The sequence below is a fragment of the Prinia subflava genome, chromosome 14, assembly GCF_021018805.1.
Source record: "Prinia subflava isolate CZ2003 ecotype Zambia chromosome 14, Cam_Psub_1.2, whole genome shotgun sequence".
Taxonomy (NCBI): Eukaryota; Metazoa; Chordata; class Aves; order Passeriformes; family Cisticolidae; genus Prinia; species Prinia subflava.
This window is the reverse complement of record NC_086260.1, coordinates 3,290,053-3,317,330: the sequence shown is the minus strand read 5'-3', so window position 1 is coordinate 3,317,330 and position 27,278 is coordinate 3,290,053. Positions and strand designations below refer to the sequence as shown.

The following is a 27,278-nucleotide window of genomic DNA, read 5'->3' as shown; positions in this document are numbered from 1 at the left end:
TGAGGGGCCGGGCCGTGAAGGGGGGAAGGCTCCGCGTTCTCTCCCCCGAGGATCTGCACGGCGGGGCCGGCATGAGGAGGACGATAACCCGCGCCCGGGAAAGAAGGCTAGAGCCGCCCTCAGGCAGTCCGTGCCGGTCAGTCGGGAGGACACCGCGGCCGAGCCTTTCCCGCCGCCTGTCCCGCCCCGCCCTCACGGCCGGCCCGCCCCGCCCCCTCACGCGGGCCCGCCATTAGCCCCGCCCCTGCCGCGGGACCGCCCGCTGGCCCCGCCCACTGACCCCGCCCCCGGCGGGCGGGGCCGCGGGGCCGCGCACGGGCACGGCGCGGGCGCCATGTTGGAGCGTCTCTGAGCGCGGGGTCTGGCTGTGAGCGCGGCCCGGTCTGCGCGGCGCTGGGGCGGGGGAGCCGCGCGGAGCCGCGGGGGAATCGCCCGGGCGGATCATGGACGTCGAGAGGCTGCAGGAGGCGCTGAAAGGTGGCGGCGAGGCTGGCGGCGGGGGGTGGGCGAGCGGTGTCGCCGCGCCGAGGGGAAGACTGAGGTCCCTTAGACGCTGTGGGGGGAGCGCCCCTCGCTGAGGGTGACGGGTCCCCGCGCTGTGGGAAGGGGGCTGCTCGTTGTGGGGGTCCCGCGGGGTGGGGAGAGCCGGGGGATTGTTATGGGGAATTGGAGGGCAGAGCCCCCGCTCTCCCTACCCAACGACCCTCGGGGCTGCGTGAGGGGGATCAGTGACTCTCGGGTCTCCCCGGCTGCCGCCCTGGGCTCCCCGGTCTGGCCGGCCCTTCTCCCGCATCCCGGCCCCTTCCCCCGCATCCCGGCCCAGCCCGGACCTGTCCCCTTCTCCCTCCCCAGCCCTCTCTGTTCTGGGCTCAGCTTGAGGAAATCGGCCTCTTTCTGTGCCCTAGCTGCTCAGAAGAAGTTGCAAATCAACTTTTGCTACTCTGGTGCGTGCGGTTTCTCCACAGGAAAAATAATAAGTGTTTCTCAGGGCTGGGAAACTGGTGGAGTTCATGGGAAGAGCCGGAGCGTTGTGAGAGCACAACAGTGTTTGTGTGGGAGCTGTACTGATAGTTGAAGCAAATCGCAAATTATTGTGAAATTTTGTTCTGTCCCGTCTTCTTTTACCATTCTTTTTGTGTCGTTCTCATGCCAACAGATTTTGAGAAGAGAGGAAAGAAGGAAGTGTGTCCAATACTGGATCAGTTTCTTTGTCATGTTGCTAAGACTGGAGAGACGATGTAAGTGTGACTGTTTTGGTGGCCCTTTAAGTTGTGACTTAAAACAATTCTTACATTTTACACCAGTGAGATTCTACCAGGATTCTTTTTTGCCTCTAGGTTGCTTCAGTGAGCTAAATAAGCTCTCCTTCTTTCCCATTTAATTTTGTGTGGATTAATTTAGTTTGCTGATAGTTTGCTCTGACAAGGGGAGACTTCTCATACAGGCTTTGCTCTGGGGTGTCTGTCAGGTCTTACTGATCCTGCTCAGCACACTAAAAACCTGTTGCTTTCCCTGGCTTTCTAAGAGCGATTCAGGTTCTGTAAGTGGCAGGTTGAGCTGCTGCTGCGGTGTGTGCTATACCCTGTTGTATAACTGTGTTTTCAGTATCTAATTGTGTTATTTACATAAAGATACCAGCAGCTCGGATTGTTTCTTTCTGGGCTCTGTAACCACCCTGCGATTGTCGGGATAGAGCTTTGTAGGTCTGGGCGCCGCTGGCGAAGCGGGGACGCTCCGGAGGTGCTGTTGCACACGGGGTGTGTGGGGCTGCTGTGAGTTCCGTGTTTTTCCAGCCGGTGCGGGAGTTTCCCTCCCTTTGCCCGGGTTTCCCGGAGGGTTTCCCGGAGGGTTCCCGGGAGGTGCGAGGTGTCGGAGGGAGCCGCGCTCCTTCCCGGGATCGCCGCTGCTGACTTCCTTGTGGCCCGCTATTTGGCAGGAAGGGGAAAGGCTTCCCCGGCCGCGCTGTCGCAGCGTGGCTCACTATCTGGCGCCCTTGTTTTTGAGGCCTAGTGCCAGGCTACGGCTCCAGCAGGGGAGACGGGCTTTTACCAGTGTTCTGTGACCAGCCAGTGACCGCACGGGCTTTGTTTCAGTTTCTAGAGTCCCTGGAACTTGTAAGAGGTTTTGGTGGATTTCTTTTTTTCTTCTTTTTTTGTTTTTTTTTTGGGTAGCTTGCTAGTGCTGCTTGGATTAATGGTTTAGAGAGAAAAACAAGTTCTGAAATGTACTTTGCTCTTTGAGTAGAAGGCTCATGCTCAACAGACATAGACAGCTGTAATGCTTAGTATTTTGGTTTTGTGCTTATTATACAGAAAAAGCACCCAAGTAAGCCCATACTAAAATACATTTTAAATATTTTTCCCATTCTGAGATATTTCTTCAGGTTGTTTTCACTGTTTCTGCCACTATCACATATATTCCAAAGTAATTTTTAAAAAGTGATTCTATAGGGGCGAGTTCTTGGGAACATTATTTCCTCTCTGATGTTACTTTCATTTAGGAAATCTAGGTTTATTTTTTATTATTTTTTATTTTATTTTTACAAACTTAACCCTGAACTGGGATCTGTCATCTGATATACAGATCCTGCCTTCTGTGTTTCCAGAGTTTTCTTTGTGGTTTGAGGTCTGTGGCTCTTCTCAGCCTTCTTAAACCTTTCAGTTGCATTAAATTATTTTTTAAAAGATATTGGATGTGAACATCAGAATTGTCTAATATAATCTGGAGATAGGCATGGAAATACTGTTTTATAATATTAAATTTGCTTCAGATTATTTACCAAAGCCTGTATTTGTTCATCAAACATGCTTGTGTGTTCACTGATTTGTTATATATCAAAATATCAGGGGAAAAATTGAATAAAAATTAAAATCTCATGGGAGTCACTCATATGAAGATTGATAATATGCCTTTTAAGAGCTTAATGTGTTTTTAAGCTGGTACAGCTTGACCATTGTCCAAGTATTCTGGAATAGACAAATCTACCAAATACATGTAAATTTAAAATTCTATAGATAACCTTTATTTTAACCCATGCAAAAGTAACTTTATGTAATAGAATCTAAACCATTAATAAATAGATACTTTGGAATGAGAAGTTAAAATACTAGTTTGCAGTGACATTTGTTAGGGTTTTTACAAAGTTCAGAGTATGGTTTAAAAAAAACCAAGCAGCAGGGATGGTTTAGTCAGGGGTAATTACACCCATGGTTTGCAGACTTGATTATTGAAAAACAATGGATCTTACTCAGTCACAGCCTGTTCCTAGTGTAACAAACAAAAAGTACTCAGGCAAATCAGGACAAGTGAAATGTGAAATAGTTTTGCTTTCAGTTGTTAGTTCTAGGAGAGTTATATGGTCTTCATGACTTTTTCAGCTTTTTAACTTCATGAATACTGATTTTTAGGGGATAAACTGCAGTCTGCACCCTGGGGTAAAAGTTCTCATCCCCCATACGTTTTCAGACACAGTTGCAGCAGATCTTGGTGACTTAGTAAATTACTTTGAAAGGTAGTAATGAGGTAAATTAAAGTGAATTTTAGGTTCTCAAAGCTTGATCATGGCACGCGTAGCTCTCCCAGCAGATGGAAAGCCCAGGCTCAGGTAAGGTCTCTGGGCACCTCCCCACCCCCACTGGTTCCAAAGTGCTGACTCACCTGAGGGAGCTGGAGCAGGCAGGTGCAGGTTTGGGTGAGCTCTGATCTTCCCGGGTGTCTGGGGCAGCCCCTGGGTCTCCGTTTCCCTTGGGCTGTGGAGCTGCGCCTGCAGCTGCACGGGAGCCTGGGGCTGGAGCTTCTCGCAGTGCCGCCCTTCTGGACAGGGCTCAGTTCACTGATCCCCGTGTTTTGTCCCTGGCAGCTGCTGCTTCCAACCCAGTGCAACTGGGAGATGGGGAAGGGAGGAACAACGGGTGAGAGGTGCTAAAGCCACCACTGCAGCTATCATAAGGCTCGTAGTATCTTCATTGTAGTGAGAGGTCTTCTTCCCTTACAAGGGAGGTGTGGAATAAAAACGTTGCTAATTTTGGTTCTGTTATCAGTGTAAGTTAGTTGTGTTATCAGTGCTGTGCAGTAAAATCCTGATCATGCAATGATGTGCGTTTACTGCATCTTTTGGAAGTTTTCCTCTTGTGCAAAGTTAACCATTCACTTAATTGCTGGTGAGATTATGGCCTACGTTTACAAAAGCCAGTCTAAACTTCCCATATTAGACGTGACAGAAGCAGAAGTCTGATTGCTTGGCTGCTGTGAAATATTTTTGTTTCTTAACAGTTGCCATGGTAAGACTTAGCCTTAGGTGAAATATAATATAAAGTTTGTTATTCAACCTTTTTAAAGTTGCGTTGAATATTTTTTTTTCTTTTTTGTTTCTTTTCAGAGGAGTAACATACTCTTCAATTAACCAGACTTTTTACTGAGATACTAACATGGAGTTTCCTTAGTGAGACCAAATACAGTCAGGGAAGTTTGTTATAACCTCCTTGTCTGCAGTTTGTAACAGATCAGTGTGACTTGCTACCCTGAGGAAAGTGAAGAGAGAGGAAATTTGTTCCTCGTAGTACTTAACTGTATCTGAAAGACCTCTGGAAACAGGATGAGGTTTTGTGCCCTTTTTTTTTTAATAAGAAATCCACCTATCTATTTTTTCTGAAGTAGAAAGAGCTTTAAGGGATGGGATGGAAATCAGAGCACTGCAGTACTGGAAGTGAAATGCAACAGTGAATTTTTTTTGTTGTTTCTGAAGAATTGTTAAAAATAGATATGAAGATCACTTATCAATTATGATCTTGTGTCCTGTATTTAAAATGTTTTCTCTCACCTCAGGAAATTCTCTTTGGTTTAGAGTCACTCTTCCCCTTTATAAAAATAGCAAAAATATTTTATAACCCAATTATATTTTATAATATATAAATATATATATTTATTTAGGTACTTCACCAAGAAAATCCAATGTGTTGGACTGGAAAGGAAGAGTCGATTTTTCTAAAGTGAAAAATAAAACTTAGAAAACTAAAGTAATCAAAAATTTTATGTTGGTTTTTTATGCATTTCCCCCACTCCTGCCCTGGGGCAGGGAACCTATAAAGTGCACTTTTAATGGCTTACTGTAGTGGAAAATATAATGTAGAAACTTAGTTACAGTGAAGGAATCCAGAAAGTGATGAAGTACCAAAATCTGGAGTAATGCAGTTCCTAGGCAGAAGTGATTAATTGTAAAATCCTTCTAGGCTTAAGTAGAGAGCACTGCCCAGGATGTGATGCAGTTACACCCGTTCCTCCCCTTAGAGCAGCATAAACAACCACTAAAATACATTCTGGTTTTATTTCTTCCCGTAGTGAAATTCTTTTGGAAGCTATGAGATATTAGTTTGAACCTCATCTGAGCCTGAAAACAGAAGTTGTTTCTTTGCATGTTTCCTTGAGGGCCAACATAAGTGGGTTTTGCAGTTTCTTGAGTTTAAGTTTAATTCATGTGATTGTAGGGCAGATCTGGACATTGGTACTGTCATCATGGAATAGTTGGAAGTGACTTCTGGAGGTGACTGGAGCTCCTGTGCTCAAGGGGAGCTAATTCCAAATTTAAATAAAATTGATTAGGGCTTTGTGCAGCATTTCTGAAAATCTCCTGTCAGGGCAATTCCATAGCCTCAGTTTGGCTCCCTGTTTCACTGCTTTACCATGTGCCCTGTGAAGAACATTTCCCTTGAGGCATCCTGGGCCCGGTGCCTCTCAGAAAGGAGCCTGTTTGCTGCTCCCTGGCTGCAGTTAGCCCTTCACTGGTGAAAGCAGCTGGATCCCCCACCCCAGCCTGTGTTTGGAGGCAGCCGTGCCTCCCGCAGCAGCCTCGGTCACAGCACTGACGGCGCTCAGCTCCTCCCGCCAGCACCGGGGCTGCCCTGCCGTGGGCTCGTTTGGAGCTGGGTGTGGCTGCACTTTGAATCCCTGGCACCAGAGCGCTGCAGTGGAGCCTGGTGCTGCACGGGGGCTGCAGCTCTGCCAGGGCAGGCTGCGCTGCTGTGCCTCGCTCAGGTTGAACAGCAGCGTTCCTGCTCTTCCCTCCTCGGCAGTCAGTCAGGTGGATCAGGGATGATTTGCCTTTGGTAAATTACATAACTGTAAATGTAAGTTACATAACTGCAGTGCCACCAAAGATAATGGCAAAAATACTTTTGACCTTTTGATGCTGTTTTATGTACCTTTATGTAGCAGTGAATTTTTTTCTTACTACACTTTTAAGCTGTTTTGAATCAGTTTAACTTTTCTGTTAGTGTATTACAGCAGTGAAATAGTTTGTCAGCTGTAGGAGAGCTAAATGAAGATACAGTAGCCATGAATTCCTACAAGAATAAGTTTGAATCTCAGTAAGTGTTTTAACTATGTACTCTGAACACTTGTATAATATCCTTTCTCTTGTTACAAATGTATAGGGTTTTTTAGCCATATGTCCTCTGGCTTATTTCACATGCTTAAATTTAAATCTGTTTTTTTCCCTAAAGCATGTCCTCTGCTTTTATTCAACGAGCAGTTTTCTTGCTCGACATGTGTGTCCTAGCATTTTTTCTGATTTGGAGACAACTTACTTTCTGAAAATCTTAATGCCTATTTGGGGAATGTAATTCCTTAGGATTTTTTTAAAACATGAAATAAAACAGTTCTCAAGTTTTTGTTGTAATAAGCAGGATCATATTTTTCTGAAAGAAGTTGCTGTGTGCCTTTGATAGTGTAAACCTCTTCCATTTCCATGTTCTCAGTAAAGCAAAAGATGTGAGTAAACTTCCTTGCATTGTTGTCCACTATTATTCCTCACTAACTCCATTCCATTCAGCATCTGGAATTACCCCCCACTAATTCCCATTCCACTGACACTTTTCTGTTTCATAATCCACTGATGTCTCGAAAGGACAGGATCTTTGGTCAGAAATCCTGCTGATGTACCTATGTCAACACTAATTTAGCTTCCTTGCTCTTTTACCTCTATTATAAACAAAGATTTCTGTATGTGTGTATATTGTGTAGCTGTATTACTTCAGAACAGTCAGTGGTGGTATCGATGAAATCACTTGCTGCTTTGGGAAACACTGTTGTAGTGTTTTATTTTAAGTGCTGCCACTTCATATCTATTGGGAATGGGGTTTACAGTGTAAAGGTCAGGTTTTAACTGCCATTATAAAATGTGTGTGATGAACTGAGCGTAATAAACATTACTCTCTATGGAATACACGCGTAAGGAAAGGCAAAAGGCAAACTCTGATTGCAGCACTGAGGTTTTGGGGGTGATTTTAGTCACAAATGTAGCTCTTTGCCCTTTCAGATTTGCAGTGTTAGTGTGCCTTCCTTCTCTGTTGCCATACACAGTTCGTTCTTGTAAGCACATTTCCTGATAATCTTTTTGGCAGCCAGTCTCTGGCACTTTGCACAGAAAACCTCCCCATGTATTCTGTGGTAGTTAATGTGGTTGCACGTGTTTCTGATGATCACTTTTACTTGTATTCTGTGGTCATCCTTCTCCTCAGTTCTCTGCCTTGCTTGATAGGATTTGTTGTCATCCTCAGGGTTTCTCTTGGTTTGTACTTTCACCTCTCTGTGATGTTGGTGTAGTGGCTGCCTCGGTGTGACCTCTGATATTTTGCAGAGGGCTTCAAATCTGTTCAGTGGGGGCTGTGCTTGTTAGTATTCCATCTGAAGGACTTTCCCAAGCATTTGGGTATTGTTCACTCCATATTACACTTCTCAGTGGCAAGGATGTTTTTCAATTTTACCTTTGTAATTGTTGAGCTTTGATTGTTCTTGCTGTCTGAAGCTTTTGGAAAGGTTTGTGCCTTGTGGCACATGGGGGGAAGGAACAAGGCAATAGTGCACACAGAAGGAGGGGTACAAAGCAGTGTGATTGACTTGAGAAAGGTGGATTATCAATTTGTGGCTCAACCAGACTGGTGCTGCTTTTCCACAAAGCTGATGGATGTCTGACAGGTCTCAGCCTTAGAAATAAAACTGCTTGAAGACAATGACAAGATTTCCATGATGGCAATACCTGGTGATGCTTGGCTTGGAAGTGGCAGGAACACCTAATGCCTGTGGGTTAGGTCACCTGTGGGTAGGGTGGCTTAGCATGTGTCAGCTGAACTACCTTGTGGAAAAGCCAATTGGGTGGCTTTTGTTTCTGGTTGTGGAAGGAATCAGTAACAAGTACAATTCCCTTGATCTCTGCAGTGAGCCCGGAGTGAAACCTATGGGTTTTTGGGGCGCTGCACAAGGTGACAAGCACAGGGACTCACTGCAAGAGAGATCCAGGAGTAGCTGCACAGGGTGCATTTTCCTAATCTGGTTTCCCAGCTTTATTATTTGATACAGTAAACATCTGATCATGTTATCTCTGTGTGGCCTGCAGCTCTCTGAGGTGACCAGCTCCTTTAACAGTGACAGCATTTCTTGGCTGGATTTGGTTATTCTGGGCACAACAATGCTACGTGAAGCAACATTGCTGTCCTGGATTGCTTTCTACTCTGCTGCAAGGAAGTTAATCTTTGAATGAAGAATGTTGTAATCTTGTACTTTTTTGTTCTGTGGTCAGTCTTGGTTTTTGATAACTGTATTCACAGTTGTACTTCCCAGAAAATTTTGGACTGAAATTTTTTTTCTGTTCTGTGGGACAGCTGCATTCTGTTAGAGTCAGCCGAATATTTATCAACAGAGATCAGAATTAGTCCCTTGATGATTACAGATAGTGCTTTAATGTCTTCTTCAGCTGCCTGTTTCCGTAACTAAGTCTTAATCTTTGTTGTTCCTGGCAAGAGCAGTAGTAATTTGCAGCAGAGGTGAATGCTCACACTACTGAAGCAGAGGTAGTTCTGCTTTCTGACAGTTTCCCTGGTTCTGGAATGAGCTCATTGTGCTCCCAAGGAGAGCAAAGACTGGATTTAGGCTGACAACAATCAGCGAGTGAAAATGGAAAAACACCTCCTGTGCTTGTGGGAAATACCAGTTTTCCCTCCTTTGAACTCTTCAATATATTTTTAATTAAAGTGAAAGGTAACATGAGGTAAAATCCTACTGAAGATAAAATGTGAGAGTGTTTAATTTTCCATGAGTTATCAGGTGAAGGAGAGCAGGACGCTCCCCCAGGACGAGTGCTTTGCCAGTGTTTTCCTACTCTGCAGCAAGGCACAGTGCTCCAGGAAACTCACCCTACCTGGAGCACCTCAGCTTTTAGAACTGATTGCTCATTTAGAAACACTCATAAAGGATCTAGCACTTCAAGCTTTGATTTGATGTTTGAGGCATTTGTCTGCTTCCCAGAAGCATGTGAGAAGCCAATCTCCACTGGTGTACGGGGGATTTTACTGTGTAAATCTGTTGTCATTGTTTGGAATTTCCCGTTTTAATTTGCACTGTGTGAATGGTGAAAAAAGCAGCAGCGTGCAAAATCATGACACTAAAAGGAATTGCATCAGAATACCATTAAAATAAAGCATGGGAAATAGAAAATAAGTTTAAAGTACAAAGAATATTTGACACAAGATTGGAATTAGGTGAGATATGTTCTTTTACCTGATAAATGAGTGCTGCTGCCTAAAGAAATGGCTCAGCTCCCTGCTAGTCACATCACACGTGGGACTCTGCCTTATCTCCAGCGTTAATTTTGTGGTTAGATCAGTGATCTGCCTCACCTCCCTGTGTGTGGGATCACAGGAATGTTTGGGAGCTGCAGAGCAGGCTTAGCCCTTGTGGTGTAGACCAAGGACAAGGTGAAGTGTGTGCTGGGCCAGCACAGTCCTGGGATCCCTGTGGGAACCTCAGCATGGCTCATCTCCCTCTTAGTGCGAGTTCAGTGCTGCAGCTTTTTATCCCAGAAATTTTCAGAGGTATTTTCTGAAAAAAATCGAAAGCACACCTGTTTAAGAAGCAATCTGTTTATATCATAAGTAATGAAATAGTAATTCCTTTCCTATGTGTGAAAGCTAACATGTCAAATGGCAAAAAGGTGGAGGGAATAGGAGTAGAAGAGAGATACCCGAGGGAAGAGCTGAGCATGGCCTTGGTCTCATTCTCCCTCAGGCCTGCAGTCCAGGGGTTTCCTGGGCAGCTGCAGCTCCGAGAGGCTGGAGAGGATCCCTGGAAGCTGCTCTGAGTGCTGAGGCACTGCCGGGCGGGGGTACATGGCCAGGGGACAGGGCAGGCAGGGGGACAGGGCAGGCAGGGGACAGGCAGGGGGACAGGACACGCAGTCCTGGGCAGGCTCCAGCACTGCCTCCCCGTTGCTGCTCTTTGCACAGCCTGGAGGAAGGGAGCCACACTGGGGTTCCTCATACCTGGCATGAGTTCTGTGCTCCCTGGTGACAGACGCAGGTCTTGGATTTGAGCAGGCATATTCCATCTAGTCCTCAGTATTCCTGTTGGATACATCTTGCATGGAGGCTGTGGAAGAGCATGCTGGAAAGTTTGTTGCCTTGCCAGGGGTTTGAATTGGGTGTGTGATTGCTGAGTGCACTTCATTTTCTCTGCTTTTTCACTTTCCAAATAGCTCTGGAGATCCCATTGACAGACCAGAATAGTAAAGGAATTTACTTGTTTTGGATGAAACTTTGTTTTGGCTTTGACAGCCTGGGGAAATGACTGTGTCTTGGAGTGTATTTTCATCTCCTAGGAGCTCAAGAACAAGGCACAAAATAAACAATTACTGAAGTTGGCAAGTTACTTCAAAACACCTGTTTCCTACTAGCAGGTCTCTTGTGGGGGTGTCGTGTAAGCCAGCAAAAATTGGGGGGCAAAGGTAATACCACTGACTCACATCTCTTGTTCCATGTTATGTGATTCTCTCAGAGATTGTCCTCTGGTTCTGTCTTCGTGTGTTCTGAGGACATTGCCTGAAAATCAGTTTAGCTGGACATAAAGTGTTTGCATCTTAAATAGACTAATTTGGTGGGGGATTGTTTTGTTTTGTTTTTGTTTTCTTTTTTTCTGCTTGTCAGAGAGCCAATAGTAGAAGTGTAGAGAGGGAAATATTTCCTTTTACGAAGTTCTGATATTTCTTTTATGGCCTGTTCAATGAACAGAATCAATAGATGATCTACTTCGGTTTCATTTTATGTTCTGTGTGGTATTCAGCATCTCTCCAAAACAGATGGCATCCTCTTAAAATTTAAATCAAGTAATTTTGTAATGAACTTAAACACTGTGAAATCTGAAGACAGACATCCTACCAGGACTCCTGGGACTCTTCATGTTTTAAGTACATAGCTGGGCCTCTGGAAGCCTAACATCTCTTCAGTATAATGTTTTTCTTAATTAAACCTGTAATCTGTAAGGCAATTCCAGAAAGATTTATGGAATAATTGCAGTACTTCCATTTCAGGAATTAGCCTTGGTTCAGGCACTCTGAATTCTTCCTCCAGTTCTTCAGTCAGTTTTAGGTTTTGTCTGTCTTTGCTTCAATGAGTCTTACTGGAGTTTGAACCTTGAAATCTTTAGAGTTTGTCTAAAGTGTATGAGCCATATGCACTCCCTTAGGGCTCTTCTGCTGTTTTATGACAGTTTTTGGGAAGGGAGATGAGTAAGTCAGAGTTGTCTCCTGCACTCCTGGAGACTTGGCAGCCCAACCTCCACCTCGTTTCCAAGTCATGTGTTGGTGTAGGGATGCACTGTTATAGCAAAACCTTGCAGTGCTAAATATGTGAGAGGGAACCATGTAAGTTGTTCAACATGGATAGTTTCCCTTTAAAAATAGCAGGGATTTTCATTTTGTCAGGTCTTGCCCAAACAACTTTGTTAAATATTTCAGGCTTTTTCTCTTCTCATTGACACCTCCCAAAGTCACTATACCAAGTGGCAAAAGAATCAAGTATAAACACTTGTGCAGTGGTCAGAAGAAAATATCTGTTAATTCTGACACACAGTAGTGCAGATGCTGAGCTGCTTCTCCTCAATAACCATTGTGGTAGGAGAGAAAGCTGCTCTCACAGTTTCTCCAGGACGAGCATTTTGCATGAACAGGAGATAAGGGAATGGGAGGATGTGTTTGACACTCTGGGAATGATATGATTAGATTATTTCCATGTAAAATGCAATTTTGTTTGGAAGGATGAATCCTATGCAAATCATGTCAGTAGAGACGCAGTCATTCCTTGCTCAACTTTATGCTACTAATTCTTTGAAATCAAAGCATTGCATCAGATTGCTTGCCCTGCTTTCTGTCTGGGGTGGCCTGTTTGTTCCCTGCTGGAGATGCTGTTCATCAAGTAGAATTGGTGCATTTCTAAACTTGGTTGATGTTGCTTGGCAAATTCTGTTGATCTGTAGTAATGGATTAGTTCCAAGAGCAAATCATGGAATTCAAGTCCAGGTGTGAAATAGATTGATTGCTTTTATTAGAGAGCAGAGCTATTTAGGGTTGTGTTCTTCCGTGGCTCTGCTCTGACAATGTTAGATTGTGTCTAAATTAATCTCTGTTCTTTTTGTTGTTGTTTTTTATTATTCTTTCCCGTGCAATGGAGGTATTTTTGCTGCTTCATGAACTCTCAGTGACTCAGTGTGTTACTGTTGCTCTGTTCTGACTGTGGAGTTCCCTACCCCTCCCTTGTGGCTTTCGTATTAGAGTTTAAGTTCCTTATCTTCACCTACTAATTTTGATCCCATTCTGGGAGTTTATGTAGTTCTGTGGGGGATTTTCTGTAAAAAGTATTTTATTAGCAATTTTTTTTTTTGCATAGTCTGTACTTTAATTTAATCTCTACTTGCTCATTTCATGTCTCATGTCTTCCCTCACCCTTTCCTAGCCTTTTGTCACATTGTCTCTCTAATTATATGTAAATCTTCTCAAAGCTTGCTGATGTTGCTTGTAGGATTGGCTGTTTGGTCAGGTGCTGTCTGCTTGCCTGATTGACTTTAAAAACACAACTGAGTGTCTTGGAATACTGAAATCTCTTCCATCCATTTTTCTCTTATGTTTCTAATGATTAATGAAATTGCAAGGTCAGGGACTGCACTGGGTTCAATATTAGGGTGTTAAACATCTTCTCATACCTTAAAGCATATTATTAGCATGTATAAAATATTTAGGTAAAGTAGAAAGACTGAATTGTTGGACTCTGTGAGCTTCCATGCTGTCATTTGTTGCTTGACTTTTAAAGCTGCTTTTTACAAAAAAATTAAATTTTTGAGTTAAACTGCCAGCATTTGTGTCTGTCCTGGGAAAATGTGAAATTGGTGGTATCTATTTGGATACAAGTGTAGTTCTGAAGTGCTGTGATTGATTGTTTCTCTTCAGTCATTCCTTTGCCTTTGACTTTTTTGCTTTTTAGTTGCTTTTTACCTGAAATCCGTTTCTTCTTGATTTTTTTATATGCAGAGCAAATGATTTAGGTTGATAAAAGGGAAGGAGGGTGCAGGAGCTGGTGGGAGGGAAGCAGAGGACTCTTAGGATGGTATTTTTTCCTAAATGATTTGGAGTATATGTGGAACTCCAGGCTCATTAGCCCAGGAGAGCTTTTTACACAAGTACATTTACACAGGGTGACCCAGATTTTGCAGTGAAAGGTGCCTTGATGTACAGAAAATGTATATAACTACAAAGCCATCATTCTCTAGAATGAAAGCACACTGAACCAAAACATTTTGGGGTCAGCTAATTTTTTTAAGTATTATTTTTGAAGGTGTTGTTTCAGAACATTGAAGCGTTCTCAGTAAGTTTTTTCTTTGAGTGGCTCTAAAAGCCCTCCAAGTTGCTGATACAAATTCCCAAGCTAGTGTAGGGGACAGGAAGAGCATGGTTTGGAAGAAAAGGCTGATTATGTGCAATCCTGAGTGGGAAGAGCAAGTATTTATAAACAAGCATGCTCTGAAAACAGTATTTTCTCCATGGAATTTCTTCAATTTGTTATTCTTACAGAACTTAAGATGTTTATCAGTTATTTTCCAGTGTATAAAACTTAATGAGCTTGTACATAAAGCATAGAGTAGAAGAATTTTCTTTTGCTTCTATTTGGCTCTTGGTATTGGCCTTTGGTCTTTTCTCTTGATTTTGGGTTCTCACATTGTATAACAAAGCAGAGAAAGTAGAGATCTTTGTCAGGAAGCTTGTGATACATGTGGAATATTTTTGTTCTTGAAAATCAGATATTTGACACTTGTTTGTCTCTTCTGTTGTCTGTCTTTCTGAGCAACAAGTCTTTCAGTGAACGGGGATAACTTAAAATTTCTAGAGGTGTAGATAAAGATTGCTTTGAAAGCTAGTAGGATATGTGACTTTTAATGTTAATTTTGTATTGCCAAGTAGTTGTACCCATTGTTATGAAGGAACTGGTTTTCTGTGTGGATGAGACACGTGGGTTTGTAAAGTTCAGCTGATGCCAACTTGTACGCGTCATTTTCCTAGACTGGTGAAACAGGAAAGGTTACTTGGCTCTTGTGACACTTTTGATCACTTCCACAAGTGAATGGGAACTGAAAAAATTTTAGTGTCTCTGCAGAAATAATTTTGGGGTTTTTTGGTCAGAAATGAGTTCATTATTTTAACAGCACTGCTGTCAGGAGATGCACAGGACAGCTGTTTATGGTTTGAATTGCAGTTCTGTCTGAGATTGCACTGAGTGTGACAGTGGCCTTTGAGCAGCTCAGCCCCAGCAGCAGGGAATCCAACAGTGCTGGAAAAGCCTGCTGGAGAAACACAGAGAATATCTGAGCAGCAAAGCTGTGCTGAGCCCCCTCTGCTGTGCTCACACAGCTTCCACAGCAGCTGCTTGGGTTGATTTCAGCTGGCTGTGGCTGGGTGAGCTGTGGGCACCCCTGTGATTGCAGGATAAGTTCAATCTGAAACTCTGCTGCCTCTGTGTAACCTGTGCTGTGTTACCTGTCTGCAGTCAGCAGCTGGTTTGGAATGCAGGTTGAGAGATGCTTTCTGTGTCAGTAGTTCAGTGTGTTGCAGAGGAAGTTCTTTTTGTAATGGGAGAAGTAGTAATTAAAATGTGTAGTTTGAAATCCAAGTGATAGTTTTCTCAACTTCCCAATATGGAAAAAATGTTACAATCTTTGTTTTCTGTAGTTTCAACATTGTAAAGGAGCTGGAGGGTGCTGCTTTCAGGCAATAGATTGCCATTTTAAGCATCAAGTTGTTGATTTGTTTCAAACACTGATGGGTTAATAGTCTGTGAAAAGATAAGTGTTATTATTTAGGAAGAAATAAGTAAGAATGAAAACAAATAACAGCTCAAGTTTTAAAGTGTGGAAATATATCCAAATGAGGTTGTCAAAGAATGTTTAGAATAATAGTGGAATCCCCTTTCATGAGGCAAGTAGAGCTCTTGGGATGCTCTGTGGGGAATAATCCCACACTCTCATGGGGTTATTTGCTGTGGTTGTGGTGTGTTTATGTATGAAATCTGTGATTTGTTACTAACTTTGGTTTCATGGTGACAACACTGCAGAACTGTACAGCTTTTTAATTCAACATTTGTAGTAGTAATGCCCGATGCTGTACAGTGGAACATTGTGGTATTCTGCTTTGGGTGTAGGATGCTGAGACAACCCAGTGAGACTCAGTGGTGCTCTTCAATCCATGCCAGTCCCTTTGGGGACCTTGATGTTTATTTATTTATTAATTTTTGTTATTATTATTCACTGAATCCTGTGATTGCTCCTGTTGTCAGGTGCCTAAAGGTCTCTTGTGAAGGAAAACAGAGATTTGCTTTCCTCTTTGGAATTCCCCTATTCTTGCAAGTTTATGATTCCTAGTAAAGCACAAGGGCTTTGTGTTTGGATCTCTGTAGATAAACCTGAGCTGTATTCCCCCCTTTTCATCTCACAGTTATTTCTTTGAGACAAAGGAGAAAATTAAAGCAAAGATGATGTGGCCCTGCTTTTCTGGTGTGAGCAGGCTGATAGAGCTTCCTTGGCCTGTGCTGTGGGATTTGGTGTTTTCTATATTGTTTAATATTGCTTTGAGCAGGAGCTGAAGGGCTGTCCAGGGGCTCACATTTTACACTTGTTTGGGTTCAGCCCGTGTGTTACAGATAAATGTCAAGAATCATTTCTCTCTTTCTTTACTGTTGGTTTGTTACTCCCTGTTTCTTCTTTTCCTCCGTCCTGGAGCTGTGCAAGCTCCTGCATCAACAGGAATAGAAACAAATCGATCCTGAACTGAATCAGTTCCTTCCACGTGGGTCCCTGTGCTGCTCACACAGGCACCGTCCCAGGGACGCCCTGAGTGTCCCCTGTGGCTGCTCTGTGCAGGGCTGGCTCAGCTCAGCTGTTGTACCCAGCGAGAGGGACCTGCTTGCTTGAAAATTCAGTCTAGAATTTTATAAATGATGACACTTGAAGCTGTAAGGCAGGAGGTAATTTGGAAACGTCTTAACAGCTTCCTGCTGTGGGAATCTTTATCAGGAGTCAAAGTTGTTTGCTCAGTTATTCATCAACAAGTGCCAACTGTGATACAGAAAATACTTGCCTTTTTGAGAAAAAGAGGTACCACGAAATGTTTTTAAGGTGTGTGGAGCTACAAAAGGCCTTTGGTAAGGTTTTGTGAGGGAAGCAGATAATGCTGTTGCTGGGATTCTAGACTTGAAACCCTTTGTGCTTTGGTGTGGTGGGTTTTTATGGTGTGTGTGTGGGAGTTGTTTGTTTGTTTGTATCCCCTCTTCCACCTCTTACGAACTCAGTGAAAACTACAGGCAGCACTGTAGGCTCCATTTACATTGTATAGACACGTATATATTTCATGTTTAGGTTTGCATTGTCAGTGGATATTGGTTCTTTAAGGAAATGGCTTCCCTGCTGTTAGTGGCAGTTGGTTTCTGTTACATTGATCAATGTAATTGTTGAAATAGTTGCCATGCTTTAAATTCAGGAAGGAAAACAGCACTGCTTTACTTTACACTACTGCCTCGTTTATCTTAGGAGCGGCATTGCCAGGGTGAGCGTTGTTATGCAAACATAAACTTACACTGTTGTGCTTTGGGTTTAGGGCTAACTCGCCTGTGTCTCACTGCTTGTGTCTTATGCAGGGTTCAGTGGTCTCAGTTTAAAGGTTATTTTATTTTCAAACTGGAGAAAGTCATGGATGATTTCAGAACCTCAGCTCCTGAACCAAGAGGGCCCCCCAATCCAAATGTGGAATATATTCCCTTTGAAGAGATGAAAGAAAGAATCCTGAAAATTGTCACTGGATTTAATGGGTATGTATCCTTTGTTTTCTACAATCAGGATAACAAACGTATTTCCCCAGATTTTAACATTGTAGTTTGTACTGTCTCTGTGACTTCATTTTGCTTTCTCGAATAGATGAGCAGAAGCAAGTAGGGACCTTGGAAATACATTGCAGCAGTTTGTGAGCTTTATTATTGTGTCACTGAATGAGAAATGTGACATGCTATGATGTAATTCACTTTGTTTTTTCAATATGTAGTTAGTTTTAAAACAGTGGAGTATCATGTTACTGTGTACATTTAAGGGGTTAAATAGACAGTAAAGTCAGATTTCTTTTAGTGCATTTTGAAATAGCAAATGTAAAGAGATCTTCTGGTGTTCAGTTCCTGATTGTTTTGTGGCAGTTCACGGGCTTTTGGAGAAATTGTGCTGTGAGAAACAGGGTGTGACCAGGAGGCAAAGGTGTACCTGGGTTGGAATTACTGAATTATGCCAGATTCAAATTCATAGCTGAAGTGATCCTGATGAAGGACATGGGGTGTTTGATCTGTTGCTAACAGTGTCCTAGACTGAAATGTATCTGTGCCCTTTGCTGGTTTCCTGATTCTGAAAGTTTTTGTTTCCTTTCAAATAAAGCTCCTGATGTTTTTGTCCTATTTGGTGTGTCCTTTTTACTAGCTTATGTAGTATTTTTGTTGTTTCTAAACTGGATTACATACTTGCTGTAAGCTGAGTCATCCTGGTTGTGGTGCTCAGTACTTGTTAAGAGACTTTGAGCATTTTTCTCAGCTTGTTGGTAAATGGGCATGTGCTAAATCTTGCCTTCTTGATAACTCTGAAATTTCAGGTTCAGAGGGGCTACTGACATGTTCTTAGTATTGTATTTGATGCTGTATTTATAATTTATACTGTCATTGTTCCATGCTACTTCATTTATTTGCAGTTTAGGAGTCTTAAGTCAGATCTCCTCTTTCCCCCACAATTGGTCTCATGTAGGAGACTTCTAAGAATGTGAAATTCAACTTGTTCTCAGCTCCCCAATATTTATCCCAGTCTGCTTCACTGCAGGAATTTAAAAACAAACCTATCCTTTATGCTCAAGTCTGCCTCTCTCCCGCCTCCCCCAGCTTTTTGTTAATGCTTCGTTGCCCACAAAATGGGTAATGTTCTCCCAGGGACAGCTAATGAATGGGCTGCTGTTATCTGCTGTTGTTCCCAAGTGCACTGAGCAAACCTCTGGATGAGAGTCTGGGGCTCAGGCTGTGCCTGTGCTGTTTTCATCCTTTGCTGGAACACTTGGGGGTGCTCAGCTCCCTCAGACTTTGCAGTGAAGCTCCCAGGCTTGGAGGAAGCAAACTGCATCCATTAGTTAAGGAAAGGAAACAAAGCCTGGGGATGCTTCAGGATCTGGAACTGCAGAGTGGTTCATTTAATATATCCTGTAACCCCCACACGGAGGATGTGACTGTAAAATCTGAATCATGTGGAGTTCTGTCCAAACAGCAGCAGCAGTGGGTTTGGGGTGCTGTGATTTGGATATTCAGGCTTCCCTAGAGCTGTGGGTATCATTTCAGGGTACCAGGGCAGATAGGGAACCTACTTGATGTGACTTTATTATTGGGATATTTTTATTAGTGTTTGTTTAAGAGAGAGGGGGAAAGAGTTCATTCAAAGTAGCAAATTTGTAGAAACTTTTAATTTGAAGTAACACATTAAGAATGACCCCTGTTTTGGGGTCTTTCTAGCTGAAGTGCCTTTTACAGAAAGCACAAACTGGCTTTTTTAACCTGTCTATATCTTACTTGACATGGTATCTGCACAGGTTTGCAGAGCCAGATTCTCTCTACAATTCTCTTACAATTGCTTTGGAGTAGGAACTTCTGCCATTTTTTTTATCCTTTTATCCTTTGTTAGTGAAACAAGGAAGTTCCAGGATAAGTTATTGGGGATCTCTGACAGAGACGTTTTCACAGCATGAATAAAATAGATCATAATCCAAATTTCATTTACCAGGGGGCTTTTTTGCTACAATTTAATGTAGTTGTTACAAGTAATTTTCCCAGGTACCTCTTCAATCCTGTCCAAATGAATTTATGGTTTGTAGTTCACTCTGGACTGTAGTGCTGGGAGTGCAGTTCTGAGTGTATTGGTGCAGAATTTGAAGTGGTTACCTTAAGTGGGCAGATCAGGACTATTCATGCAGCTCATGTGCTGAACTCATTAAATTTCTGAGCATTTACAATCAGTTCTCACACAGCTCACAAACTTTTCATTGGTGATCCCTTATAGATGTACACCAATTTAAACTGCTTCTGTTTAAAATCATTTTAACTATTGTTGAACTATATTTAACTAAGTTGAACTATTTTTAAACAATAGTTTTTTCACTAGAAAGAGTTCCTGAGGTGGAGTTAACTTTGGGTTTTGGCAGCTAAAATCGTTTGTAAATGTAGAAGGTGATTGTGTGACACCGGGTGCCATCTGCTGCTCGATGCATGAAATTCACTTTGCTGTGAAGAATTTGGAGGGAAATGAGTTGGCTTTTTCCTTTTTCTTTTTAACTTGTTATAGCTGAGAGTAAAATAGGAACACAGCTTTTCCTTCTGGAGTTATTTGCAGGCTGCACATTTCTTGAGGTTTCTGTCTTACTCGGGGATTTAACGTTGTGATGTTCCAAAACATGTCAGCATTCCAGGGGACAAGTTAAGTACAGCTAAACCCAAATTAGCCAGGTACTGATTCCCCAGGATGTCTTACAGATCTGGCTGATGGAAAATAATTTAAAAATCTGTATGTTTTTGTTTCTGTTGAATAAATGGATTTTTGAATTACTGTCTATTCTATTAAAAAATAGCAAAATCTCTTTCATTGTGAGTTTCCAACCCAAAACCAAAATGACCACCACAAGAAATAGCAAGATCAACTTAATATTTTTCCTATATGGAAAGATACAGATAAAGTAAATTTATTGTGACTTAAAAGCTGGGAATTATGTTAAAATAAGGCACTGTGCAGAAGCTGAATATTGTGAGTATTGATTTGATCTTAAAGGTCTCTTCTAAGCTTGATGATTTTATGAAGAATTTGGGTGTCAAAGATTGCTGGTTGACCAGTGAAGAGCAAGGGAAGGGAAATTAATAATGCCAGAACTATTGTCAAGCTTAAGAGCCTTCATGTAATAAACTGAATTAGAAGGAACACTTGTACCTGTGGTTTTTCTGGTTTGTTGAGGATTAGGACTTCCTCAGTAACATAATGTCTGGGCAGTTCTGGAAAACATAATTAAATTGTTGATATTAGTCACTCTGTGAGTATTCCTGGCTTTTAGTTCAAGTGAAGTGTCATGTGGGATGATGAATTTCAGCAGTGCTGACCTCTTTGCACTGAGCTGTGGAGATCTGGGCATCTCTAATGTGGCTTTTTAGCTGATGAGCAAAGCTGGAGACCCATGACACAGGCTGCAGATACCCTGTACTTCCTCAGGAAATAATAAACGTGGAATTTGGACAAATATTTACAGTATAGGAATATACACAAACGTATGTCAGTCTGGATTTGGTGTCAGTTGTATTCCCAACCACAAAATGGTTCATAAATATTATATTGTATCAAATATTCTTAGATAACTCTTTTAATTCTTATGGCTTCAGCTTCCAATAGTTAACTGTAAAAATGCATGGTATTTCATAATTATACTGAAATACTTTTGGCAGATACTGAAATACTTTTGGCAGAAATTTGTTAAAATGTGACATTGAACTTGGATTGAAAGTGTGTGACACCTCAGGTAACTGGGAATTGTCTGTAAAGTCTTGCTAAACTGAAAGGTTTGTTTCTCATTTCAGCAGGGATAAAACTGAGAACTGTCAAAAACAAATATGTGTTTACGGGGTTCCTATGGGCTTATACATCACTTACTATTATTATTCTATTATTATTATTATTACTATTTTCCTGGTCTGTTCCTTGATAGATGAGTACATTGTCCAGTTGTAGCAAAATAGATTATTTGTAACAGCTGAAGTATAATGGTTCTACTAACTCCAGCATTTACTGCTTTTTCTGTAACCATGTTTTGTAAAACCTGAAATAAACGACAAGTTGAGATTATTTTAGCTCTAGTGTGTATGACTCCAATTTGTTTTGAATGCCTTAAAATTTCTGTTCTGTATATTGGAATAGTACAGTCAGAAAGTTTACTGTTGATGATGTGATTTCCTTTTTGTTGTTTAAATAAATCCTTTGAGTTGTGGGGTAAGCATTTGTGATTCTGCTTGGGTTTTGTGGTGGTGAGCACAGGAAACAGCTTTTTATGAGATAGGAGAGAAGGAAGCCTTGAGGTGCCACCCAGTATTGATTGCTCTTGGTAACAAATTTTAGCACTGGTTTTGTTCCACCTTCTCAGTAAGGGAGAGAAACCAATAATGTTTCTTTCTAACAGTCATACTTACTAAAATATAATTAAATTGTTATCAATCTATTTCATTGCAGCATCCCCTTCACTATCCAGCGACTCTGTGAGTTGCTGACAGATCCTAGGAGGAATTATACAGGAACAGACAAATTTCTAAGAGGTGTGGAAAAGGTACGTATTTCTCTGAGAGACAGCCACACTTGATAACTTCCCAATTGCTCCCAAAGGTCTGCTGCTTTCCTTGGGGCTCAGAGCCACACTACAGCTAGTGGCTGCTCTGAAGTTTCTTTCATACCTTTCAGCAGCAAAAAGCAGTTTCAAAATAACAGCAGACATAAAAATGAATCTCAGGGCTGCAACTGCTGTGTCTGCCAGTCGTTTTGCAGTGCTCCACATGTGGAGGGTGTATTGGCAGTTTTTGTGTGCAGTCCTAATTAGAAATCATCAGATGAAATACCCTGAGTCTTTCCATCAGGAATTTCCTCCCACATTGGGTTTCAGAGCAGATCCAGAGGTGAAGAAGAATGGAGGCCCCTTCCCTCCAGTGTCTTTTGTTTCATTGTTTAATGAATGTGGTGTAGCAGAGGGAGCCTTCAGAAGAGCACACAGGTGTCTTCACTGGCATTTCATAGCTTGTGTCAGAACATGAGATCCTTCAGAGGCCAGGAAAAGACTTGGAAAGTGTGGTTCCACAATAGGATACTCCAGCATTTCTAAATACTTTGTTCTCCAGAGATCCCTCAGTTAGAAATTACAGACACTTGGGCCTGAGGCTTAACGTCCTGGTCTCGTTAGGACAGTAATAAACTTAATGAAATCCTGATCTTGTAAGAGGGAGCAGAGGTATTTTAACAGATAGGACCAAAATCTTGTAACTCTTCAAAGTTCTGGGATGTTGTCAAGAGCTGAAGCTTCTGTTTCTGAACTCCTGATTTGTTTGTTGTTTGTATATTACAGAATGTCATGGTTGTCAGCTGTGTATATCCGTCTTCAGAGTGAGTATAATCCTCTTTTCCATGAGACTTCAAGCTTGTGTTAGTAACAGGGAGGATGCATGTGTGTGTCTGATGTATCTCTCTTTCCACCCCTAGCTCTATCTAAAAGCCAGATATGCAGAGTTCAGATTTTGGTATCCATAGTTCAATCAGCAGGGATGGTTTCTGCAAATGTAATAATTTGGTAATAAGTAAAAAGCCCCTGGGTACTGACAGTGATAAAACAGTGTTGTAGGTTTGGGATTGGAAAATTCTGTGCAAACAGGCTTTAAGTGATTTAAAGTTCCTTTATTCATAACCTTTTGTTGTTGTTTTGTTTATTAGGAAAAATAACTCCAGTAGTTTAAATCGGATGAATGGCGTTATGTTCCCCGGAAATTCACCAGGGTACTCTGACAGGTGAGTTTAGTTCCAGGGGTTTTACTGGATAAAAGCAGTGGAGTTCTGGGAATAAATACCCATGAAACTGAGGTGTGACAGGGAATACTGGGGAATGGGGATAGAGAAGGCATGAACGTGTATGCCATATACCCTGTATTTTGATTTTTCTATCCTCATTGTTGAGAATTTATTTTGTTACTTAAAATTTTTAATCAGATTTTCACATTGTAGGCAAGGCATGTTTTATTCAATATAAAGCAGCAAAACCCTTCATCAATTTATTTCATTTTATTGGTGTTTTAAAGGAAGGGTATAACTACTTTCTGCCAAATAGGAACAAATTACTAAGTTGCAAGGCTGGATTAACTTTTGATTATTAATTTTAAAGATCGAATGTAAATGGCCCTGGGACCCCCAGACCTGTGAGTCGGACGAAGGTTTCGCTGTCGACTCCCATGACAACCAACGGTTTGCCAGACAGCACAGAGCATAAAGAGCCCAGCCTGCAGCAAACAGAGGAGAAGAAACACAGGTTTGTCAGGAGGAGTGTATTTTGAGCTTTTATTACTCTTAGGTTTTTTGTTTATGTTTTAAAAATAAAAAAGACTGGCCCTCTAAGGGGTGCATAATGGAGTCTTAAATCAGGAGTGATGACTTGGAGGTTTGTTATGTAATAAGTGAAGCAAATTCTGTTGTTATCACTTAATGGGTTTAAATCACAGTAGTTGCTACTTTTTTCTTTAAGTGTGACAAGGTACAGGATGTTTGTCTTCAGTAAAAGCTGCATCTGGTTTTGTTGCTTGTAGTGAATCACCAGCGTCTGAATCAGAAGGTGCTCAGAGCAGCCCGGTGAAAAATAAGCACTCTGAGGATGATCCTGCAGAAGCAGAAGGACATGAGGTAAAAAGACTCAAATTTGACAAGGAAGGGGAAGCCAGAGATGCACCAAACCAAACTGCCTCCAGTGAAGTCTCTTCAGGCATGGGGGAAGAGACAGAAGCATCCTCTACATCTCAGGATAAAGAAAAAGATGCTACCTGTGCCAGACAGCACTGTACAGAGAAAGAGGAGGAAGGTATTCCACATTTCACTGTCTTCTTGTACTTCCAGGGAGTTGGGATTTTCTTTGCTGGAGACCAGTGCTGCTGGCATGGCTGAAGGTCTCCAGTTGTGCTTGAAGAGCTGCTTCGTAATTCAGTTTTGCATAATTTAGCAATTCTGTTATTTCTTTTTCCTTGGCCCTGCACTCAATATGAAACTTAGGCAAAGGTACTTAGAGTCTTTGGAGGCCATGAATTAAATCAGGGTGCACCAAGACTTCAAGAATCCCTGTGTCAGGGTATCATCAGGTGTTCTCATCCTTTCTCCAGAACAGGGATGGGTCATAGCTCTGTTTGATTGTCTATATTAATTATGGAATTTATGTAAATATAGGTACAAATTTGTGTTCTTTCACTGAGGAGGCTGAGCAACAATGTCTCCACATCCTGTTGAGAGTAAAAGTTATCTCACTTTAGGGCAGGCTCTATACCTAAGATAAAAAAAGTAAATAACTGCAGTTAAGAGACTAATCTATTTTTTATGTATTTTTCAATGTTTCCTTTGAATTCTTTTTTGTGGCTCATGTATCTGTACAGTGTTCCTGTAGATTGTGGTAGCTGTACACCTGAAACAGCCATGGTTTCAGAATTTCCAAAAAGCTGCTTCTGAAGGCAAATGAGGATGTGGGGAAGCCAGAGAAAGTTACTTCTGAAACTTTGTCTTTATCCAGTGAAGCTTAATTAAGTGAAGCTACCTGTTAAATAAAATAACTTCTTTTTTATTGTGTGTTGGGATAGTTCAGATATCCTGACAAACTATCAGGTGGCTCTAATTCTTTACATCTTCTAATAAAATTGGGCTTTGTCTGTTTTTCCTGCCCTGGGCTGTGCTGTGAAGTTTTGCTCAGCAGAGCTCAGAGTGGAAAGCAGCAGGATTAAGGAGTGTTGGAGATCCCTTGGTAACACTGGACATTCTTTGTTCCTAGAGTCCTTCATGTCTCCCAGAAACGTTGGTGCGGACAGAAAAGATCAAGACAAAGACAGTGACTCCTCCAGCGCGGCTGAAGAGAGCTGTGAGGAGAGCAGCCAGATGGAGCAGTCTGAGGAGCCCCGGGCACAGAAGGATTCCCACTCTGCTGACAGTGACACCAGTGCTGCTGCCTCTGGAGGAGCTGGCAGTGACACAGAAGAGCTGGGCTCCTACACCAGCGAAACTCCAGAAAACTCCTCAGAGACCCCGATGGAAAACAGCGATGAGGCCACAGAAGCTGCAGATGAACCGATGGAGCAAGACTAATTTAAATAAACTTAGAGGCAGTATTTTCCATAAGGCTCCGGTTTTACACTGTATAAATAATTTTATGTAATAAAGTGGACCTTTAGTTTTACAAAAAGAAGCAGGTTGTAAAATAAACTTCTCCATGGATTGAACCTTGAAAGAGTTGTACATGATAAGAACTGTGAATACCAGCTCCTTCAGGTCCTGCTTACCGCTGAACTTTCGTTTGGTCAAATCAGTGGTTTGTGTATAGTTTTTTTTATTTAGAATAAAAGTTTTTAAACTGGAAGGTAATTATAATTTTGACAAATTTTTTGGAGATCACCACACCTAGTTGTATGTAAGCAAGAAAGCTTTTTGTCTTGTCTTTTTCTGACAGCTCTAGCAGTTACTTCATCTTTTGGTTACAGTTTCAACATTTGACATGTGAAATTCGGGGTTTCAGGCTGGTTTCTGGATTTTTATTTAAATACACACCAAGAAACCTTCTGTTGTGTGTTTCAAACGTGTTCCATTTCACACACACACCTCCACACAGCATGCACACCTCCGTGTACCCTCGCTGTTCTAAGGGGGAAAGGGTATATTTTTCTGTTTCTATAAAAGACAAATACAGCAAATACTTTTTCTATAGGAAAAGACTGAGTTCACCTCTCAGGGCAATTTGCTTTGCCTCTGGGAAAACAAAACACACGAAATGTGGCCCAAATGAAACCCTGGAAGTACTAACATTGTTGAAAACACCAGAGCAAACACATTCCGAGAGAACTGTTCCAATGACAACATTTTTGTATACTTCTGAGGTGCCTGAGTGAAAGGAGTTCATTTATTTATGAGAAAATGTGCTTTATGTTGAGAACGTTGTAATCAAAACATTAGCTTAAACTTTTGTAGAAGAAATGTTTGAAAATAAAATCCCTTGGAAGAAACGAGCAGGTATTTGCCTTTTTGAGTGCTTCTTGGAGCTTGTGAATATCTTAGAGAAGTGCCCGAGTCCCTCCAGGATTTGCAGGTGGCCTCGGGCTGATCACACCACGGGAGGGGAAGGATGGAGATGTGACCATGCTCACGTTCCTCAGCTACAAAGGTTAAGGGTGCAGAGGAATCACCACGATTTGTATCACATTTTGGAAGTGAACTAAATATTTTTGAACATGCTACTTTGACAGCCAGTGTTACATTTTTTTCAAACCAGCTCAAAGCACAAACTACTGCTTTAAACTCAATGTTTTCCAGTTCCCATATTTAAAGACATGCAAGCTGCAACCTCCCAGTCACAATTACTGGCTGCCAAATTTATACCTGTTTCTTCAACTGTACCTTTTTGATATTTAGAATTTTTAAATTTCTGTAAAGTAGATTTTTTGTAGATTGTAATGAGTGCTCACTGCCATTGTGAAACGGTATATAATTGTATAATTTCTGTGTGTAAACTGAATGCTTGGGCTTTCAATACAGTATTCATATAAAGCAATAAATATTAATGTTATGAAATATCTGAGTACATTTTTATCACACTTGTCCCTCTTTGGTTTTAAGTTCATGTACCTGAAGTACAAAAATGACCTCTAAAATGCATGCTGATAGTTTCTTGTACTACATGGTCTGCTTTGTATTGTTTGGGGGAAATTTAGGTTTTGATTAATACCAGAATTAATTTGGCTCAGTTGGACTATTTATAAAGTTATTTCTTGCTGATGTTACCTATCAAGTTGTGAGCAGACAGGATTCAGGGAGACGCTTGCAAAAAAAAAATCTTGATCGAGATCCCCTTGGAGAAGGAAAATTGTACTTTGACTCATTTTCATTGTGCTGAAGGGTTGGATGTGTGTTATCAAATTCAAGGACTGAACCAATACATTGAAATTAGGGAAAGTTTAAGAATATAGTGACATCTTACAATTCTTTTTTTTTTTTTTTAATATTTTGCCAATGAGAAAATTTTAAAATTTCTAAGTTTAGAGATTTCTGAAATTTTCTTTAGATTGTTTATTTGTGACGATATTGTCAATAAACTTGTTCTTTAAGCA

At 41.6% G+C, this 27,278-nt stretch overlaps 1 protein-coding gene across 1 annotated transcript; it reads left to right on the top strand.

The window, feature by feature from the left end:
* Window positions 1–294: 294 nt before the first annotated feature.
* PPP4R2 (protein phosphatase 4 regulatory subunit 2) lies at window positions 295–27,278 on the top strand. Its single transcript, XM_063411911.1, has 9 exons — window positions 295–477; window positions 1,157–1,238; window positions 16,998–17,168; window positions 21,631–21,724; window positions 22,511–22,548; window positions 22,873–22,947; window positions 23,318–23,461; window positions 23,736–24,004; window positions 24,956–27,278. The coding sequence occupies exons 1-9, from the start codon at window positions 444–446 to the stop codon at window positions 25,264–25,266; spliced, it is 1,218 nt and encodes a 405-aa protein (XP_063267981.1). The 5' UTR covers window positions 295–443; the 3' UTR covers window positions 25,267–27,278.

Excerpts from the sequence above, each read along its gene's own strand:
- PPP4R2 (XM_063411911.1), top strand. The coding sequence starts at position 444 with ATGGACGTCGAGAGGCTGCAGGAGGCGCTGAAAG. Across the intron at positions 17,169-21,630 it reads ATTGTCACTGGATTTAATGG|CATCCCCTTCACTATCCAGC; the intron begins GTATGTATCCTT and ends ATTTCATTGCAG. Across the intron at positions 22,549-22,872 it reads TGTGTATATCCGTCTTCAGA|GAAAAATAACTCCAGTAGTT; the intron begins GTGAGTATAATC and ends TTTGTTTATTAG.